The 20,353-nt window shown below is 36.7% G+C and overlaps 4 protein-coding genes across 4 annotated transcripts; 3 read left to right on the top strand and 1 right to left on the bottom strand.

Annotated features, from left to right (window-relative positions):
- Window positions 1-655: 655 nt before the first annotated feature.
- PKNH_1243700 (DNA primase small subunit, putative) lies at window positions 656-4,871 on the top strand (the record flags this gene model as incomplete). The annotated part of the gene is made up of 16 exons (XM_002260451.1): window positions 656-719; window positions 948-998; window positions 1,429-1,544; window positions 1,823-1,960; window positions 2,101-2,183; window positions 2,339-2,447; window positions 2,684-2,758; window positions 2,887-2,948; window positions 3,104-3,213; window positions 3,389-3,489; window positions 3,695-3,831; window positions 3,954-4,006; window positions 4,135-4,203; window positions 4,362-4,403; window positions 4,528-4,626; window positions 4,828-4,871. The coding sequence occupies 16 exons, from the start codon at window positions 656-658 to the stop codon at window positions 4,869-4,871; spliced, it is 1,353 nt and encodes a 450-aa protein (XP_002260487.1).
- Window positions 4,872-6,802: 1,931 nt separating this feature from the next.
- Window positions 6,803-8,231, bottom strand: PKNH_1243600 (KIR protein; the record flags this gene model as incomplete). Its single annotated transcript, XM_002260450.1, has 3 exons — window positions 6,803-7,081; window positions 7,191-8,027; window positions 8,205-8,231. 3 exons carry the CDS (start codon window positions 8,229-8,231, stop codon window positions 6,803-6,805), a joined length of 1,143 nt encoding a protein of 380 aa, XP_002260486.1.
- Window positions 8,232-13,231: 5,000 nt separating this feature from the next.
- PKNH_1243500 (OST-HTH associated domain protein, putative) lies at window positions 13,232-17,412 on the top strand (the record flags this gene model as incomplete). Its single annotated transcript, XM_002260449.1, has 4 exons — window positions 13,232-14,843; window positions 15,605-15,925; window positions 16,534-16,709; window positions 16,828-17,412. 4 exons carry the CDS (start codon window positions 13,232-13,234, stop codon window positions 17,410-17,412), a joined length of 2,694 nt encoding a protein of 897 aa, XP_002260485.1.
- A 1,920-nt stretch (window positions 17,413-19,332) lies between these two features.
- Window positions 19,333-19,920, top strand: PKNH_1243400 (thioredoxin peroxidase 1; the record flags this gene model as incomplete). Its single annotated transcript, XM_002260448.1, has 1 exon — window positions 19,333-19,920. One exon carries the CDS (start codon window positions 19,333-19,335, stop codon window positions 19,918-19,920), a length of 588 nt encoding a protein of 195 aa, XP_002260484.1.
- Window positions 19,921-20,353: the final 433 nt, after the last annotated feature.

Raw genomic sequence — 20,353 nt, 5'->3', positions numbered from 1 at the left:
CCTTATGATCTTTCCATTATTTCTTTCCCTTTTGTATTGGATAAAATAAACTTCGTACGGTTTCACCAATTTGTGCTTTAATTTTTTTTTAGCGTGCAAATTTCTTCTTCTTTTTTTTGAGGTTATAATCCCCATTTTGAAAGGGCTTCTCAAAGGTAATAAGGCGCATCACCCGTTACTGCATCTTACCATTGATTCCTTTTTAGAGAAAGGAACATGTCGAAATGGGGGGGGGAAAGTACAAAAAACGGAATTTATTTTTTTTTTTTTAGGGAATGTCTAATTTGCGTCGGCTTTTACGTCATATCGTAAACTTAAAATGTGAAATTAAAAATTAAAAATAATTTTTTCCTTTTTCTTTTTTCTTTTTTCTTTTTTCTTTTTTCTTTTTTTTTTTTTTTTTTTTCTGTGTGATCCGCGCTTACTTTTTCCTGCTTCTCACACAAAAATGCGCATTCTTCATTCGATGTTTCTGAATACTCCTTTCTCTTATGCATCGCGCAAGGAAAAAAGGGGAGCTTATTCACGCACGCGACATGTCAAAGAACGCCACTCCTCATTAGCTACTAAGATCAGGAAGGCGTTCACAGATCAATAAAAATAAAAAAGTTGGAAAAGAGAACACCCTCAATATTTCCCGGAACCCCACATCGAGATGGAAATTGTCGAAGAAATTAAGGACTCCACCGTTAACGAAACGGATTTGATTTTTTACTACAGTTAGTTAAAATGACGCATATGCATCTACTATACCCCAATGGGGAAAGAACATCGGTTCAGCACCGGATCATTCCATAAGAGATGCAACAATCAATGCGTTTAACATGGCAGGTTTTAATATGGATCGAAAGAGCAACTTTGCTAGAGTACACACTCCTGTACATCTACATACATGTACACACATACGTGACTACACACATATATGCATGTGCGCCCCCCTTCCACAGGAAATCTTTGCCCCATAAATGACCTATGCAACTGGCTAAACTACAAAAATGGTACTGCTAAAGTTGAGAACTACATGGGGCACATTTAGGCATACAGACCCTCTGCACCCCAATAAAGGGATAACCGTATCCATTCCTTGGAATAAATGCTTCCGCCGTTTATGCTTCTCACCCGAGTGATTCACTCTTGCGCCGATTTCCTCTTCGAAAAATATTTCCATTAAACTCACCCTTGAAATGTCAATAGCGTGATAGAAAAAGCAAAAAAAAAAAAAAAAAAAAAAAAAAAAAGACAATATATCAACGGAGAAACGGCATGGAGAAATAAAAATACCATTTAAAAAAACTGTGAATGGGGACTTTTCCACTCACTCGCGCAATCTGAGGGGTGCACAGAAATAACGCTAATCATGATTAACTAATTTTTTTTCCTTCTTTTCATATTTATACATTTCCTTTTGCTTCTTCTCTACGCAATAAGACATTAAGGGCAAATACACCAAGCTTAACGACCCCCATTTTTTTGCCAAGAGGGAATTCTCCTTTACTTGTAAGAAGAATGATCAAGGGAAAGATGAAATCTACCTCAGGTGGCTGGTATGGCATCACGGAGAAAAAAAAAATAATAATAAAATGAATTGCCGGAATGAGGGCATTTGCGTATGCATGTAAAAAACTACCCGAACGAGAACGCACAGTTTACACACACACACACACGCCAACGATGCTTGCAGTTAGCTGATTACACATGTAGCGTTCAAGATTTTTTCTATCAGAACGAAACCGTAGCTGTATTCTTGTCCACATCGAATTGTGCACATCTTACACCACATCACCCCCCTACACAAACATACGTGTGCTTTCCCCCCCCCCAGTCCTTTAACAATTCGGAAGAATTCAAGGAAAAACTACTATCCAACCTTGTGCCGATCAAATTTGATATCGGCGCAGTATACAACTACCCAGTTTATCAGAAGGATCAAAAGGGGGATATATTTCACCCCGTTCAAAAGGTAACAGCGCGTGTGGAGGATTCTTCCTTTTTAACCTCCATCGCACCTTTTTTTTTTTTTTATTTTTTTTACCATTAGAGATAATCTCTACCCATTTTGCTCATTTCCCCACACAAACATATGAACCCTGAACCCTGCAGGAACTTATTTTCGATATCGATATGAACGATTATGACGACATCAGAACTTGCTGTAACGACAAGAAAGTGTGCAAATTATGCTGGTAAAAATCGGAAGAAAAAGAAAAAAAAAAAGATTCTCATTCCATTTTGCTGTAACTGCATGTGCGCATAATTTGGAAATATTCTTTTACTAATTTGTTTCTTTTCCATTTTTTTTTTTTTTTTTTTACTACCCCTGCAAAATGATCCCCCTTAGGAAATTCTTAACCATAGCAATTGTACTTCTCGACACAGCACTGCGCGAAGATTTTGCACTTCAAAACATTTTGTGGGTCTACTCAGGAAGAAGAGGAATACATTGCTGGGTATGATCCTTCTTTTCTCTTTCAATTCGCCTAAATCAACTTTGCCGTAATCATGATCATCCAATACGTCTGCAACATTCTATTATTGCTCTGTTCACATTTTATCAGGGCGAAATTCTTTTCTCTACTTCCTCTGTTTTATTACATTTTTAATCATACACATTCATATGCATGATTATGCGTTGTGTTCTCCACACAGATCACATTTTTTTTTTTTCCCCCTCCCTGTCCGCTAGGTTTGTGACGAGTCTTGTCGCTACTACACTACTGACGCCAGAGCTGCCCTCGCAGATTATTTGAACATCCTATCTGTATGTAAAAGGATTAAAAAAAAAAATAAATAAATTACAATTCTTTCTTTTATTTACACACCCAAGGGAAATAACCTTCACAATAACATAATGATGAGAGGAATTTTTGTGCATTTTTTTTTTTCAAGGGTCCGGATACTAAGAAGAAGAAAGTTTCCATATGGGGCAAGGAAAAATATCCCATGATTGAGTACTGCAGGAAATATGGGACATATTTAATGCGCCCCCGCGGCGGTCCCCAGAGGGTTCAGAATGTTTCCTTCTTTGCACAGCAAGTGTATAGATACACTCATATATATATTTGTACATATATATATGTTTTTATCTAATCGGCGTTTTCCCTAGGAGGGCCTTTGAAATCTGCTATAAGTATTTCGATATCCTGATGGAGGAGCAAGACTTCTTCAAGAAGGGGTCTCCGCACGTGAACAAAATAATGGATTATCTACCCTACGGTAAGGATTAAAAAATAGTGACTCTTACTTCCCATAGGTAGAGGGAATTGCGACCAGAGAAAAAGGAGAAAAAATTCGCCTTCTAGCCAAAAGTCCATTAAGTGAAGTGTTGTGCAGGCATATTCTGTTGCCGTCATTATGTGCATCGCATTAATCTATTGCTTTACCCCCGCAGTCACGGCCAAGAACGTGGACCCGGTGAAAAGCGCCAGACTTAGCGAATTCAAGCAGTTTATCGATAGGAACAACTTCAACTCGAAGGACCTCTTCGAAAAAGTAAGAAAAATTGGAATCACATAAAAACTGTAGAGGATTTGCTTAGAACGTTACTTAAAACCGGGAATTCCCAATTTTTTGTATTAGGTCCCCATCCCCGGTACTCTTCACATATGTGTGTGTTCCAGAATATGCAGACTTTATTCATATACTTCACCCTTCTGATGTTGTAATTTTTTTTTTTTTTTTTTTATTTCCCCTCCAGTTGAGTTCAATATATAGCTTTCCAACGCCAAGTAATTACTTTAAGAAGAAAGATGCAAATAGGAATGTAACTGTTCCTCCATTCATCAAGGAACTGGTTTTTCATTTCACCTACCCAAGACTTGATATTAACGTTAGGTTAGTTCTATTCACTTGCAATGGTCAATTGTACGGGCAAATAGGACGGGCAGACTAGGCTGATAATTTGACCAACTAACACATGGAGGAAACATCACCACTTTGCCCCTTCCCCCCCGCAGCAAAGAAATAAATCACTTGCTCAAAAGCCCCTTTTGCATTCACAATGGCACAGGTAGGCGCACAAATGGAACACTCTAAAAAGCCCTTCTGTACACGAATTGATCCCTCCGCACCCCCATTTCTCCTATGAGCATATATCCTTTACAGTAAAACACAACACACATTTGTACTAACCCACAGGAAGAGTGTGCGTTCCACTGAATATAAAAAATATAGATAACTTCAATCCCCAGTTCGTACCCACACTAAGTAATTACCCTCTTCCAGCCACATACAATATATGTCTTTTACGCTCATATGCGTGCCCATCGGCATATATGCACCTACCTAACTACATACATATATTCTTCCCTCCACACAAACAAACACAAATACACACACACACTTTTGCTAATCCCGCTCGATAGAATTACTGAGGGAACAATTTGACGACCCACAGAATGCCCACGGTAAATCACCGAATGATGATAATTTCTAAATGCAATACATGTTCGAAGAACTTAACATCATGATAACCAACTGATGCAAGACTACCTCTATTTTCGCTTTTTTTTTTTTTTTTTTTTTTTTCAGTTGATCCTGAATATAGAACATCTCTGAAGCAATATGTCGATTACTTTCGTCAGAATTTTTTGGAGAACATATTGTTATCATGCGCGGACAAAAGGAAAAGTAAATGAGTTACCTGCGATTATTCGCATGACTGTTCGAGTGACTCCACTGTATTTTTGTGTCCTACCACGAAGCCTCATTCTGTTCACCTCCATGATTAAACCTACATACAATAGTAAACATCGTTTTTCATTTTTCTCACAACAAATGATACTTGAGGGTGACATTTTCGTTATTTTTATTTTTTTTTTTTTATCAAAGGAATAAGTGAAGGCCCCAAATATATCGACTATAGCAACCTATGATGGATCTGAGGACGTGCCGTTTTCCCGACACAATGGACAGTTCGGTGTTAATGCACCCTTATTTACATTTTTCCTTTTTGTTCTCATGCCTTAAAAGAAGACCTTGCTTTTATTCATGGTTTTTTTTTTTTTAATTCGTATTTTCGTGAGTACCTCATTTGTGTAGTTAAAACGGTCCATATATATACACGACTTTTTCTTTTTAAAACAAAAAATTTATATGATTCCTTTCCATTTTAACTGAAAAACTTTTCACTAGCTTGTATATTAAAATGTTGCAATGCTTTAGGACGCGAAATTTAGAACCTGGTGAACCATTTTCTGTACACACCCTTATTTGCACCTATTTTATCAAATTTCTTTTTTGGCACCATTCGGAAATATTTTTTTTTGAAAAATTTTTCCGTGAAATTCGATTGTCGAATTTTTTCAGTTTATTTATATGTTGTACACAAATTAGCTGTTTTCCTTTTCTCTTTTGTCAAAGAAAAAATATTTTTACCTTTCCTATAAGAATTACCGTGATATTTCCTTATTCTCTTTTTTTTCTTTTTTTTTAAAAAGAATATATAATAATCCTTCATTTCGAAATGGGGAGCGGGTGTGATGGTAAAGAGCAAAAAACAGAGGGTGTATATGTCGCCATCCCGACATGGGGTTACGGGAAAATCTGATTAGGAGCCTAGTTAAACAACCCACTGGATTAGAACCTCCAGAAAAGTATCACAATACACAGAAAGGAACGCACAGGGGTGTAACGTGTGAGCCAAGGAGAAAAACGCATTTTTTTTTTTTTTTTTTTTTTACAGCCCGATGCAGGAGCCACTGTATTTAGTTGTTCTTTTCACTATGATTAAGGAAAGGTAACGAATCTGCACGCTCTTAGAACTGAATGAACATTCCGCACGCATGTGACAAGTTCAACTGTGTATGCTTTATATCTATACATTTATGCTGGAAGTTCCAATTTTTGCGGTTACCATTCCATATATGCTTAACCCAACATGGGATTAAAAGTACACACATGTACATCCATTTTTACCAAAAAAAAAAAAAAAAAAAAAAAAAAAGAAATCGATCACGGATGGGCAGGAAATTTTTTATACACATCAAGCAAAATACTAATTCGGAAAGAAAAAAAAAAAGAGAAGTTTGCAATATGTACCTCTTTAAGCGTGCGTTTGGCATTTTTTCCTTTTTTTTTTTTTTTTTTGGACTATATCTCCTTTTAGCGGAACGTGTCCCTGATTGATGGGGGGGGGACATTCATGCATATTACGTGTTTACCAAAAAAAAAAAAAAAGATAAAAAATATATATATATGAAAAAAGGGGGGTGGCTCACAACACCCAACGAAGTTATATACAACATTGTTCAAAAAAAAATTATAAAACAAATTTATTCAAAAATGATAATAGAACCCATCGCGAATGATTCATTTTGTAAACGGGCTTAATACATCTTAGAGCCCTTTTTTTTTTTTTTTTTTTTTCTTCCTGTCTCTTCTTTTCTTTCTTCTTTTTCCTCTTCTTTTTCCTCTTCTTTTTCCTCTTCTTTTTCTTCCTGACTCTTCTTTTCTTTCCTTTTCTTCTCCTTCTCTTTCATACCTTTCCTTCTCTTTCTTTTCTTTCCCTTTCTTTTTTTCTCTTTTTTCTTTTTAAGAATAGCACACGGTGTGTTACCAACACAGGGAGAAAAAAAAAAGAAATAAAAGAGAAACCATTAATTGAAATATTGCAAAAAAAAAAAAAAATTAATAATTCAACATACCAAAAAAAAAGAAAAAAATGTAATTTAATTAATTCATTATATTAAAGAGAAAAAAAAAGTTTAAGAATTAAAAAAAAAAAAAAAAAAAAAAAAGAGAAGGAACAACAAAAAAAAAAAAAAAGATTAAAAAGAAAAGAAAAGGAAAGTAAAAAGAAGGAATATTACGTTGCATAATAACGTATATTCCCTGGTCTTCTATTATTTGTTGCCCGTGTTCTTCCGCTTGGTCGTCCTCCATCATCATAGATGGTCGAAACATCGGTGGACGATCCACCACCACCGACGGTAGTGGAACCATCATCACCTAGGGTGGAAGAATCATTCTCTGTGAATGTGTCGTCAAAGTGTTGATTGTGTCGAACAGTAGATCTTCTTCCTCTTCTATTCCTATTACTTCCACCAAAGAGGGAGTTTTTTATTCCATCAAATAGGGAAGTATACTGACAAAAAAAAAAAAAAAAAAAAAAAAAGGAAAGGACATATCTATATGTATATATATGTATAATTACTACTATATATACTTTTAATCATAATTTTTCTTAATATTACTTTATATATAAAAAAAGAACCAAGGGCAGCTCCTAATGTGGCAATTGTACCAAATATTGCAGGAATTGGGGTGGTATCATTGGTAGCTCCATCATTGTTCTTCGGTGGAACCTTTATAACTATCTGCAGATCTCTTGCCTGTGGTCTCTGTTCCAGTTGCTGCGCTAATATACACTTTGTCCTCATGAGTTCCTGGGGGGGATCCTTATTATAGACGTCACTAAATTTATTACAATATGCTTTAGGATCAGTTCCTTTACAGAATTCACAACCCCCACTGGGATCCAACTTACACTGTCCGTCTACCATCTTATATGCTTGATTAGCTTGCGACACGTATTCATTCAATTTATCCTTACATCCAGAACCCGCACTCTCCAGCTCTGTCCCTATAGCTTCATGGTCACGATAATATTCATATATTTCCTTTTCATACTTGAAATAGATCTTGTCAATGTGACTACAAACAATATTGCACTTATTATCAGTATCTAACTTCTGGACCTCCCTGCAAATCACATCCATAACCTTCGGAAAATTTTCACTATCCTCTAAACTGCTAAATATATTATCCCCAATCCAGTAGTACAAGAGACCACAACGTACATTCTGAGAAAGGGCACTTTGCCCCCCGTAGTCTTTACGCCCATAACACCATATTTTCTTTAATGTACTAATATAACCTTCATCATCGTCTTCCCCTTCTTCCTCCCCTAATGCATCTTTTATATCTTCGAATAGAGTCACATCACTGTACGTACATGCGCTCCCACTTTCCTTTAGCTCCTTCAGTTCTTTCTGTGCTGCAGTCGACGGTAGCTGCTTTAATATTGGGTCCTACGAAGATATGGTAATTAATTATGTAAAGAAATATGTATGCTTTTATATGTACCTCCTTTCTCCATTTATAGTAAACACTAAAAGGTAATACAACATATATATATATATATATATATATATATATATATATATTTATTAGTTAATTCCCCCCAAAAAATAAGAGAAGAAACCAACATTCAACCTATCCTCGTAGTCCACCATGATGCTTTCCGTATGTGCGTGTTCTTCTAATATGTATATTTTCAGGTGCAGTAGAACTTATTTTCTCTTCTATTTTCTTCTATATTTCCTTTCTTCATATTTCCGAAGTTATTTCTTTCTTCCTTCTATTTTCTAATATATTTTGTTTTTCTCCTTTCCTTTTCCTTCCCTTTCTTTCTTTTTCTTTTCTTTTCTTTTCTTTTCTTTTCTTTTCTTTTCTTTTCTTTTCTTTTCTTTTCTTTTCTTTTCTTTTCTTTTCTTTTCTTTTCTTTTCTTTTCTTTTCTTTTCTTTTCCTTCCTTTTCCCTTTCTTTTCCCTTTCTTTTCCTTTTCTTTTCCTTTCCTTTTCCTTCTATTCCTTATCTTTTTCTTTTATTCCTTTTCTTTCCTTTTCTATACTTTTTCTTTTCCTTTTCTTAACTTTTCTTTCCTTTTCATTTCCTTTCTTTCTTTTTCTTCTTTTATTTCTTTTCCTTTTCTTTTCATTCCTCCTTTTTTTCTTTCCTTTCTATTCCTTTCCTTTCTATTCCTTTCCTTTCTATTCCTTTCCTTTCTATTCCTTTCCTTTCTATACCTTTTCTTCTCCCTTCATTTCGTTTTTTTCCGTTTTTAAAATTTCCTCCTTATATCTACTCAAACAATACTTCCCTTAATTTTACATACTTCCTTTTTTTTTATATCTATCATTTTCCAAATTTATCAATATTCATTTTATATATTCATTACTTCATAAATCTTAAATAAAAAATTACCCCTCCCCATTTGTATTTACATATCTCCAACTCTAAAAATGAAACGATATATACACAGGTGCTACTCCATATTATGCACTAAATTCGATCATCCTATTTCCTTATTACATCGTTATATGTATTAATGCACCTAAGGTTCAGGGTTTAGGGTTCAGGGTTTAGGGTTCAGGGTTTAGGGTTCAGGGTTTAGGGTTCAGGGTTTAGGGTTTAGGGTTTAGGGTTTAGGGTTTAGGGTTTAGGTTTAGGTTTAGGGTTTAGGGTTTAGGGTTTAGGGTTCAGGGTTTAGGGTTCAGGGTTCACGGTTTAAGGTTTAGGGTTCAGGGTTCAGTGTTTAGGGTTTAGGGTTCAGGGTTTAGGGTTTAGGGTTCATGGGTTTAGGGTTTCAGGGTTCAGGGTTCAGGGTTCAGGGTTCAGGGTTCAGGGGTTTAGGGTTCAGGGTTTAGGGTTCAAGGTTTAGGGTTCAGGGTTTAGGGTTCAGGGTTTAGGGTTTAGGGTTCAGGGTTTAGGGTTCAGGGTTCAGGGTTTAGGGTTCAGGGTTCAGGGTTTAGGGTTCAGGGTTTAGTGTTTAGGGTTTAGGGTTCAGGGTTTAGGGTTCAGGGTTTAGGGTTCAGGGTTTAGGGTTCAGGGTTTAGGGTTTAGGGTTTAGGGTTTAGGGTTTAGGGTTCAGGGTTTAGGGTTCAGGGTTTAGGGTTCAGGGTTTAGGGTTCAGGGTTCAGGGTTTAGGGTTCAGGGTTTAGGGTTCCGGGCTTAGGGTTTAGGGTTCAGGGTTTAGGTTTCAGGGTTTAGGGTTTAGGGTTTAGGGTTCAGGGTTCACGGTTTAGGGTTTAGGGTTCAGGGTTCAGTGTTTAGGGTTTAGGGTTCAGGGTTTAGGGTTTAGGGTTCATGGGTTTAGGGTTTCAGGGTTCAGGGTTCAGGGTTCAGGGGTTTAGGGTTCAGGGTTTAGGTTTCAGGTTTTAGGGTTCAGGGTTTAGGGTTCAGGGTTTAGGGTTCAGGGTTTAGGGTTCAGGGTTTAGGGTTTAGGGTTCAGGGTTTAGGGTTCAGGGTTCAGGGTTTAGGGTTTAGGGTTCAGGGTTCAGGGTTAAGGTTCTCACGGTTTAGGGTTTAGGGTTTAAGGTTTAGCTTCCTTAGGCTTGAGGGAGGGAAGGAGAAGGAAAAAGCTCTCGCATATAAGCCAAATCGGAAACTTCATTAACGGGACTAAGGGCAAGGAAAAAAACTGGAAGGATGAGGTGGACATGCTCCCTTTAACCCCATAAGGGGAGAAGAAGAAACAATTAAATAAAAGAAAAAAAAGAATGAAAGAAGAAAGGAAGGAAAGGAAGGTTGTTCGAATAGAAATCACTTTCCGAGTTCAGGAGTAATATTTGAGTTTTCAGATTTCAGGGTTTAGGGTTCAGTGTTCTGGGTTAAATGTAATGTAGATTTCTGTTAAATGTATCTTGGGTTCCGCTTTAAAGGAAAGTGAGACACAGATTAAGGGTAATGTGTATTCGGGGTTAAGGTTTAGGGTTGATATAGGAGTAAACGAATGAATAGGTTTGTAATGGTATAAGAATGAAGAGGGTTATCTGGGCATATGAATGAAAGGTTTGAAGGAGAAGGGCACAACTTGCTTGTGAGAGCAAAGAAGGATTATTTCTGCAAGAGAAAATGCCTATGTGTGTATAATAAACCATTTGCATATATTCATGGATCATCATTCATTACAGAAACCTACTTGACATAACCGTCCTATGCGTATCATTTATTATAGTATATTCGAAATAACCATTATGTGTTCTGGCGTAACAAATAGGGAAACACAAATTACAATATATAGCGCACTATATTTAATAATTTCCTCCCTTAGGATTACGTTTCCCCTTTTTTTTTTTTTTTTTTTTATTATTTCTTTTTCTGTTCTGCATTAAAGCATTTATTCTTATTTTTAATCAATGTGCGCCCAATATTTTCCTTATACCATATTGACATATTGGTAAATTCCCTTACTGAAGACCCAAGAAGTTCATTAAATTCCTTAGAAGCTTCTTTTTCTGTAATTTCCTTTTTACCTTAAATATTTTTTTCCATTTTCATAATTTATTTTCATTTTCCTCTTCCTTTAAACGTCTAATTATGGACCATCTGTAAAAAGGTTGTGCTTCTTCCACACTTTTTTGCACGCCTCCGCGATGGCTCCGCGAATAGGTTCTCGCGGAAATTCGCGCCCCTTTGCCTACTTTATGCCCCTTAAATTTTACCCCACGGGGCTTCTATTATTTTTATTCCCCTCTTTTCTTCATTTCCCCAGTCACACACTGTGCGTTCCTTTAAAAAAAAAAAAAAAAAAAAAAAGTCCTACATTTTGTCACGCAGTGCGCGCTCCTCTTAAAAAAAAAAATGACGAAAGAAAAGGAAATGAGGAAAAAAATAATTCCACCATGTTTGAGCATTAAAACACACATTCTTATAAAATTTGTGTCCTTATTCTCCCTCCTTCCCTGGTGGGGTTTTATTGTTCGCGCGTTTCCCCCTCCCCCTTTTTTAAGGGAATTGAGGATACGCAAAGAAAATTTTACAACAGATGACAGAAAAAAAAAAAAAGGGAGATTGTAATTTCCTCATAAAAGAGAAGCACGCACACCGGTAAGATTCAAATAAAAAAGAAGTGTTAAATAAGTGTTATTGTGTATGCCCAAATCCCCATGGGGTGCTAGATTTATATGCAAATTTCTCACAAACCAAAGCCTTAATCAAGTATATTAAAAAACGGGGGGAATCAATCTAAATTTACAAGCACCCGCTATCATATCCAGGGTTAAAATTACACCCTATAGCTCAGTATAAAAACTATCAATAATTTATTTCACTTTTTTCATTTTTCTAAAACATTCATTTTCACAAACTCACGGCTTGTAGGGATAATGCTCTGCCTCCCGAGGGAAACAAAATATATAAAACCTGTTTAGGGATATTTTCCATTTTCCGCTTCCACCTCATCTAATTAATTATTCACTTTTCGCCAAGAAAATAAGAAAAAAAATAAAAGCTGCCTTCTTCAGCATGCTAATTTAACTGTATGATGTGCTAAAACACAGAGACTTTCATTTTAGCTCCGCAGGAATCTCATACCACCAGGACAGAGATCCTATATCATCAGGACAGGGATATCATGGCACCTCTGCGTAGATACCTTCATCCTAGCTCCGTAGGGAGCTCATGCTATTAGTACAGAGCCATCATGCCACGTCTGTGCAGAGATCTCCATTGTAGCTCCGCCAGGAGCTCATGCCATCACTTTAGACACCTTATGCCGCCAGTATAGAGACCTCATATTAGCTCCACAGGGACTTCGTGCTACCAGGACATAGATATCATGCCATTTCTGCGTAGAGAACTTCATTTTAGCTCCACAGGGACCTCATGTTCCCAGGACATAGATATCTTGCCTTCTCTGCGTAGGGACCTCTATTTTAGCTCCACAGGGACCTCATGTTCCCAGGACATAGATATCTTGCCTTCTCTGCGTAGGGACCTCTATTTTAGCTCCACCGGGAACTCACGCTACCAGGACAGAGATATCATGACACCTCTTCATGAATACCTTCATTTTAGCTTGGCAAAGATATCATCCTGGCTGTTCCCAGAATATATGATTATTAATTGGGGTAGGAATGTTATCATGTGTGAGAAAAACGTATTTGGGATATTAAAATATGATGATTCCTCAATCATTACAAAATCCTCTTATATTTTCGAGCTTGCTTCCATTCTACCTTACAGTCAGCCCCAGATATCTCCTGTTTTTACATTCCTCTCAAAAACAAAATCTTCCTTTCCATTCGCATTAATAGTATTTTTATTTCAAGTACTCATCCTACGCATTCACACACGATACAGCATCAATACAGCGCGTAAATATTCACATGGAAAGAGCTGAATATATTCAAAAAAAAAAAAAAAAAAAAAAAAAATATATATATATATATATATATATGAAAAATCAGCCCCCAGAAACTTCAATTTTCTACTTAGTTATATATACTTTCCATCTTGAGATAGAACATCCTTTACGCTTACGTTTAGAAGTATTTTATTTCCCTTGAGCGGCAGCTAATGTGTTGTCAATCTAATTAGCCGAGCTACAGACTTATTCAATCTATTCTCCCCGTTGTTCTGTGTCCAGATTTCTTCCTTCCTCGATTGCATAATCACGAAGGTACGAAATTATTCAAGACTCTACGTACGTGAAAAATTAAGGACCTCTAAAATGAGAAATTCGCCTTTGTGTACGGGGGGAAAATCCTCTGAGTTGAGTTTCACGACTTTTTCTACTAGCGAAAATGTTGGCAGTAATCTGTGGGGAAAAAATAAAAAACAAAGCGAAAGATATGTAGAAATAAATCATGAAAAAAAAAGAACAATTATCGGAGATGAAAGCTGTAAATCCGTCTGGGCTAGCGAAAACAGGATTAATTTGAATTGTGCCGATGTGAAATACAACTACTCGCCTAGCTCAAATAAAGACACCATCGGAAACATGAAAGTACACACTCCATGTAACCTTAAAGTGGGTGTTGCAACTGGGGAAAGTACTGACAATGAGAATACCCTTGTAGGGACATATGTGGAGGATACCCTGGATTTATTGGCAAGGAACTACATGAATACTAATGAAGACATAAATGAAGAGACAAATATCGGAACAAATGATGATACAAACACGGACATTAATCTGGAGGATATTGTGGAGGGTAGTCTTGATACCCACGAACGCGAATTCTCCGTCAAAACGCCTCACATACGCGATGGGCCCCACCATGCGAGGGTTTTATCATCACTCGGAAGGACGTTCGGGGAAGAGGAGGATAACGGAAATTCCCCTCTCATCGGAGCTTTCGACACAGACCTGCCCGCGGACTACGGGGTGCACTACGGGCTGAACTACGGGACTAATTACAGCACTAAATCCGGATCGAACTACGCAACGAGCTTCACAACGAACTACGCTAATAAGAACTATACAACAACCTATGGGATGAACAACAGAACAAACTACAGCACAAATTATAGCATGAACTGCAACATCAACTACGGAACAAACTGCAATACAAACTGCAATACAAACTGCAACACAAACTGCAACACAAACTATGGTAGACCATTCAGCTGCAACGCAAAAAATGTGCCATTTAACGAAAGGGGATTGCTGAAAACCCCTCCCGCTGGCATGTATGCATTTTTCCGGCCCAACAAAAAATACGAACAACTGAAGTACAATAATCAATTAAAAAAAGGAGTGAAGAAGAATTGCATAATAAATGAAAAATATCATAAAGCAAAAAATGAGTACACATCAAGCACAGGAGATGTTCCTCCTTTTAAAAGCCCAAATAAGTATGTCCCATGCAACTGCGCAGTTCTGCATAAAAGTATGCAGACAGAAAAAAAGGAAAGTGAGTGCACCGATATAAAGCAAATACACAGCGATTTTATTTATTTAATTATAAAATATCTATACTATGAAAGAATTCTGCCGGAAGCAAATGAAGTAAAAAGGAAAATAAGTAAGTACTTCCCAGAGTGTGCGGTGCTCAATACAAATTTCGTAAACATCTGCAGAGAGGACATCAATCAGAGATTTTTAATATGCAAGATAAATTCACACGAAGAGGAAGGAATAGAGGAGTTGAACGAACAGGATGAAGAGAAAAGAGAAAAAGCATATTTTAGGAAAACATTTAATAACGAAAATATCTGCATATACCTGAGAGATGTATCCAAAGATTTCTTTATAAATCCCAATGACGATACTGAATGCGTTTTGCAGTACATCCCTCTCCTGTTCATTCATATTATTGACAGATTCAGATTACAGTCCAGTAAGTTCAAAAAAAGAAAGCTGCACTTTAATTTATCCTCTGTGTGATTTATTCTGTTCTATGTACAACTAGGAGTTGGAACAGACCAAAGTTCAATCCGTAGTGCCAGCATGTGCCGTTTTCATATTTTGTGCGTTTTAACTTGTAAACCATCCACCCGAATGTCTGAGAGAGAGTTCCCAAATGCACGTATTGTTCTGTCCTTACTTATATTTAGATTTCTTTCCATTGAATCATTTTTATTTCAATGTATAAAATGTCTATTTACATATGTGCATATATTTCATTGTTGTGTCGGTATACCTAATTAATTTATGTAGAACTGTTGCTTTATTGCACCCCACTACAAGGTTGAAATAGATTTTTTCTTTTTTTTTTTTTTTTTTTTTTTTTGGTTCATATATATATTTTTTTTCTCTCTGTCCATGTATATTTTTTTTTTTGTTCCTTTCCTTCCTGTACGAAGTTCTAGCTAGTGATCCGATGTTCATATTTAAACTAAGTGCATGTATGTAAGACATAATGTAACGGAACAGTAACGCCTTCACTAGTTCATTAATTCCTTATCATGTTCTATGAGGCACGCTAGACGTTTCTGTGTGTATATTTATTCATGCCCCTGTTTCGTACATGGTCCTGCACACTCGTTTTTACCTGCATGTTGCGTAGTATGCATCTGTTTACTCGTCCATCCATACACGTTGTGTACATGTCTTTTACCCCCTATTATAACACATCTTTACCTGCATCTTTCCCAGCAGGTGACAATAATCACAAGGGAGGCAGATACATCTTGGCCGAAACGCTAAAACACACGGGCCCATATATTTTCAGGACGATGAAGTTAGGAAGAATCATACACATACTCCAAAAATGCATCGACCTGAATATCCTCTCCTACTACAACAATAATATTATTCCCATATTTACCTCCATGGCTATTTCAAAAACCTATGTTTCCAAAATGCTGGTTAATGAAACACCAGATTCAAAGAATCACAAGGTAAACTCCATAACAATCATAAAGGATAGGATCTATCGCCTTCTGCATAGCTACTCAGAAGATAAGACAAAGGGAAAAGGTAATGCATACCCAATACCAGAAACAGAGACCCCCAAAAAATTTTAAAATAAATAAAAGTAGTTCATGCGTATAAACGCGTGATCGTAAGAATGTGCGCGTATTCATGCGAGTATACAACGTTCGTGGCCCCTCCGGATTTCTTCGCCATACATGTAGAGCTCCTTGGGGTGCCAGAACTAAATGTTCTTGTGAACAAGTTCATCAGTTGTAGTTGTTGCAGTAGTTGTAAAGCGTTGCATGTTGTCGAATGTTCTGCAGATCGTTACAGATCGTTGCAATAGTTGCAGTTGTAGTTGCAGTTGCAATTGTAATTGCAATTGCAGTAGAGTCGCATTAGTTGTACTAGTAGAGTAGAAGTTGTAGCAGAGTAACGCATGTTTTACACACACAGAATATAGGGACCCATTAGGGGCATATGACGACCTTCAATTAGAACAGTTAAAGAAGTACTAAGAATGAGGATATTGCCTCTTCTCAACCTCAATGCAAAACATACATTTTTCATCAATTAGGGACCAATACAGTCATTTCCGACGTGAAAGAGAAAAACAAAGATACCATTTTTTTTTTTTTTTTTTTTTTTTTTTCCTTTTTATTATCCCCAAGGCTTTTCCCTAAGTAGATTACCCCTCATATATAAGAACGTGTACAAAGAAAGCATAAACATAGATCAAATAGGATACTCGAAGCTGACAGAATTCATAAATAACGAGCTAAGTGACATTTGCTTCATTTCCACACAGCATAAGTTCCAATGCATCCTGATGCCCCTTATGGAAAATGTAAATGAAAAAAACGGATAGGAAACTTACTGCACCACTATGTCGACCCAACGCTATATCCCACTTACACGCACCTGCATAATCCACACTCCCTCATCGCTACGCCCCCCCCTCTTAGGAGCAAAAACACCGAGACAAAAATGCAAAACTAAAAAAAGAGAAACAGTTAAAAGAATCCCTAGAATACATAAAAAATTACCAATGGGAAAGGTGCATATCATATTTACACTTTGCAAATTATTCGAGAAACAAAAAGACGGAAAACCAAGTGAAGAGGACACCACCAAAAGACAACATAGAAGAACTAATAAATGACAGCTTCCTAATTAAGCATAAGGATTACCTTGATCGAAATTTAAAGAACGATTCTGATGAAACCGTACCATTGTTATTACCCCTGGACGTTTTCAATTTGCCCTCATCGTATGATATGTACGATGTTTACCATAACTCAGAAACCTATTACAGTACAAATCCTACGGAAGACAATTCGGTCATCAAATGTATAGATAATATGCAAAGCAAATGCAGCATCCTATATGATCTTAAAAAATGTGTCTCTATGGATATTTCCATTGAAGAATCCGTAAATGTTAACCACATGTATCAGAACTACCCATCTTCATATAATGTCTTCCACTCTCTTTTTGAGGACACCATAGAAGAAATTCCCATTGTTGATCAACATCGAATGAACATTTAACAATTATACTTACACCTTACATTATGTAACACCGTCGTATGACAGAATATAACGCATGCTCTTTCTCGTCCACGAAGGGGGAAAATGCTAGCTTCAATTGGAGTTAAAAAAAAGGGGGGAAACAAATAAGGAAAACTTTTGCGGCTAAAAATTTTGAAAAAATGAACCCCATCCTCCTAATAATACACACCCGCTGCAACTTTTTTTTTTTTTTTTATTTTATTTTATGTGTACAGTTTGTAACAGCACACTATGTAGCCATAAATTTATCGCTATTTTCCTTTTTTTTTTTTTTTTTTTTTTTTTTTTGCCTTCCACATTTAAGCTACACGCTCGTACGTTGTACGTCCCAACATGGGATGATATTTAGAACTCAGTTTCCGAATGGGTATCCTGAATTTAATTCAGATCAGCTTGCCACGATGTGGCTTAATTTAATCCATTTAAAGAGACACTTACTTAAGCTTAAGCTTACACACACAGGGTTCTTCAAAATTTTGACGAAACGGTGACATTCAAGTGTGAGCACATTCGAAGAGGCAATTAACCGCTGTTAAAAATGGAAAGCGTGAAGCATACTTTCCGGGGGTCTTCTTAATTGAGGGGAGGTACCCTTCCCCCCTTCGTAAGATTTCCCAAAACGCCTTAATATGTATACCCCAATACATCGACCATCAAATGTTGTAGCTATATCAGGGGGAAATTGCATGCTTGAGCAACAAATAGCTCCTTGCCTTTACCCATAATATTTGAACGCGTAAGGAGAGGGGTATTTTTTTTTTTTTTTTTCCATTGCCAAAAAGGGGTTATCATTATTCCACGGGACCTATAAAACACACCATATATAACGATTCCCCCTTTTCCTTAAATATTAAAATGAAGTTGACTGGAATGAAAACGCATAACAACTACGGCAAAGAACACATCACACAGAAATAATAGGATTGCATATTGGGATAAAAAAAAAAAAAAAAAAAAAACTGCGTGCGTGCGTGCATTCGACGAGAGTCTTCTTGCTATACCGGATGTTTTCCCATTTTTCTTTTCCAAAAGTCCAAATCATTTTGTATCACCCTTTGAACACATGCATGGGGGATTGGCCATGCGCTGCTACATATGTCCCCATGCGCCTTCCTTTTTACCGCTACAAGATAAGCGCGGAGCAATATTTTAAAGAAAAAAAAAAAAAAAAAAAAAGGAATGTTTATGCTCGCCAGTGTGGAGAAAAAGCACTATAAAGAAATACTGACAAATCAACCACCCCGCCCAGAAAAAAGAAAAAAAACGAATAAAATTAAGGGGCTAAAAATTGCGTTAATATATTAATATGTATGTTCATGTAGCAGATGGGAGAACCCCGAGCGGGCTGCAATAGGGCACTTAATTATTGTCCCTCTATCCATATCAGATTTGTATATGTAGCCCATTTTTATTTTTTTGTACATTGTAAGTTGGCAAAAAGTAGTGATCCGCTCGAGATGTTTTCTTCTTTAAAGGATTTATATAATGCGCTCCTTTTTTATTACATAGTCAAACCATTTGTCGGTGTACCGAATTTGTTGAAATGTGTGCTCTCTTTTTTCTTTTTCTTTTTAAATTAAACTTTTTGTTATTAATCCTTTTTTGGAACAATTCAGTCACCCCACAAATAAAAAAATTTTCGAACATATTTTTTTTTTTTTTTTTTTTTTCCAAAATAAAAACGAACGCAAAAATTAAAAACATATTTCATGAAAACAAAAGCAGTGAGGTATTACATAAAAAAAATAAAATATAAAGTGTACTTCGCACTTGCAACATATCATTTCTAAAACTTGCCCTATTACGTAACATTCGCGTGAAGATATAGCGAATTAAACATCCCTGAGGGTAGCGCATATATAAAACAGCACACTGCAACATTTTTCCGACTCAAACAACATGGTGACATACGTAGGAAAAGAAGCCCCCTTTTTTAGGGCTGAGGCCGTTTTTGGAGATAACTCCTTTGGAGAAGTGAACTTATCGCAGTTTATTGGAAAGAAGTATGTACTGTTATATTTTTATCCTCTGGATTTTACTTTCGTTTGCCCATCAGAAATAATAGCATTGGATAAAGCCTTGGATGCATTTCACGAAAGGAATGTAGAATTGTTAGGATGCAGTGTAGATAGCAAATACACACACCTTGCATGGAAAAAAACCCCACGGGAAAAAGGAGGCATTGGCAATATCAAGCATACCTTGCTATCTGACATCTCCAAGAGCATTTCAAGAGACTACAACGTTCTCTTTGATGATAGCGTATCTTTGAGAGCCTTCGTTCTTATCGACAAGAATGGAATCGTGCAACATCTCCTTGTTAACAATCTCGCATTAGGTCGCTCAGTGGACGAAATTTTACGAATAATCGACGCCCTACAGCACCATGAGAAGTATGGCGATGTGTGCCCAGCCAACTGGAAAAAGGGGAAGGTTTCCATGAAGCCATCAGAAGAGGGCGTTGCGCAATATTTGTCCACATTATAAAATGGGGACCGCGAAACAGGGTTTTTTAAAAAAAAAAACAAAAAAAAAAACATGTTTTTAAGGAGAAGTACGGACAAGTTTTAAATTCTCGAGGTCCTCTACCTTGTTAGTTCATTACGACTTGTATGACTAAGAATATGCCTCTGCACGTTCCGTATGAAAATGTGTTTTTTCTTTTCTTTTTTTTTTTTTTCCCCTCTCTTCAACCAATCCATCATATATTATTATTAACATTTCATGTGTAAAATGTCTTCATCATTTTTGAAAGAACGCGAGAGATCACGCACCAAATGTACTTCCATACATATGCACGTGTGTAATATACATCTTTCCACAGGTGTGCGTTTTTTTTTTCCTGCTTAAATTCGCGTGTGCGCGAATAAATCGTACGCCACGAATGAGACTTCGAATAACTACCAACGCACTTGAGGGT

The sequence above is a fragment of the Plasmodium knowlesi genome (assembly GCF_000006355.2).
Source record: "Plasmodium knowlesi strain H genome assembly, chromosome: 12".
Lineage (NCBI taxonomy): Eukaryota > Apicomplexa > Aconoidasida > Haemosporida > Plasmodiidae > Plasmodium > Plasmodium knowlesi.
This window is presented reverse-complemented; position numbering and strand designations above follow the sequence as displayed.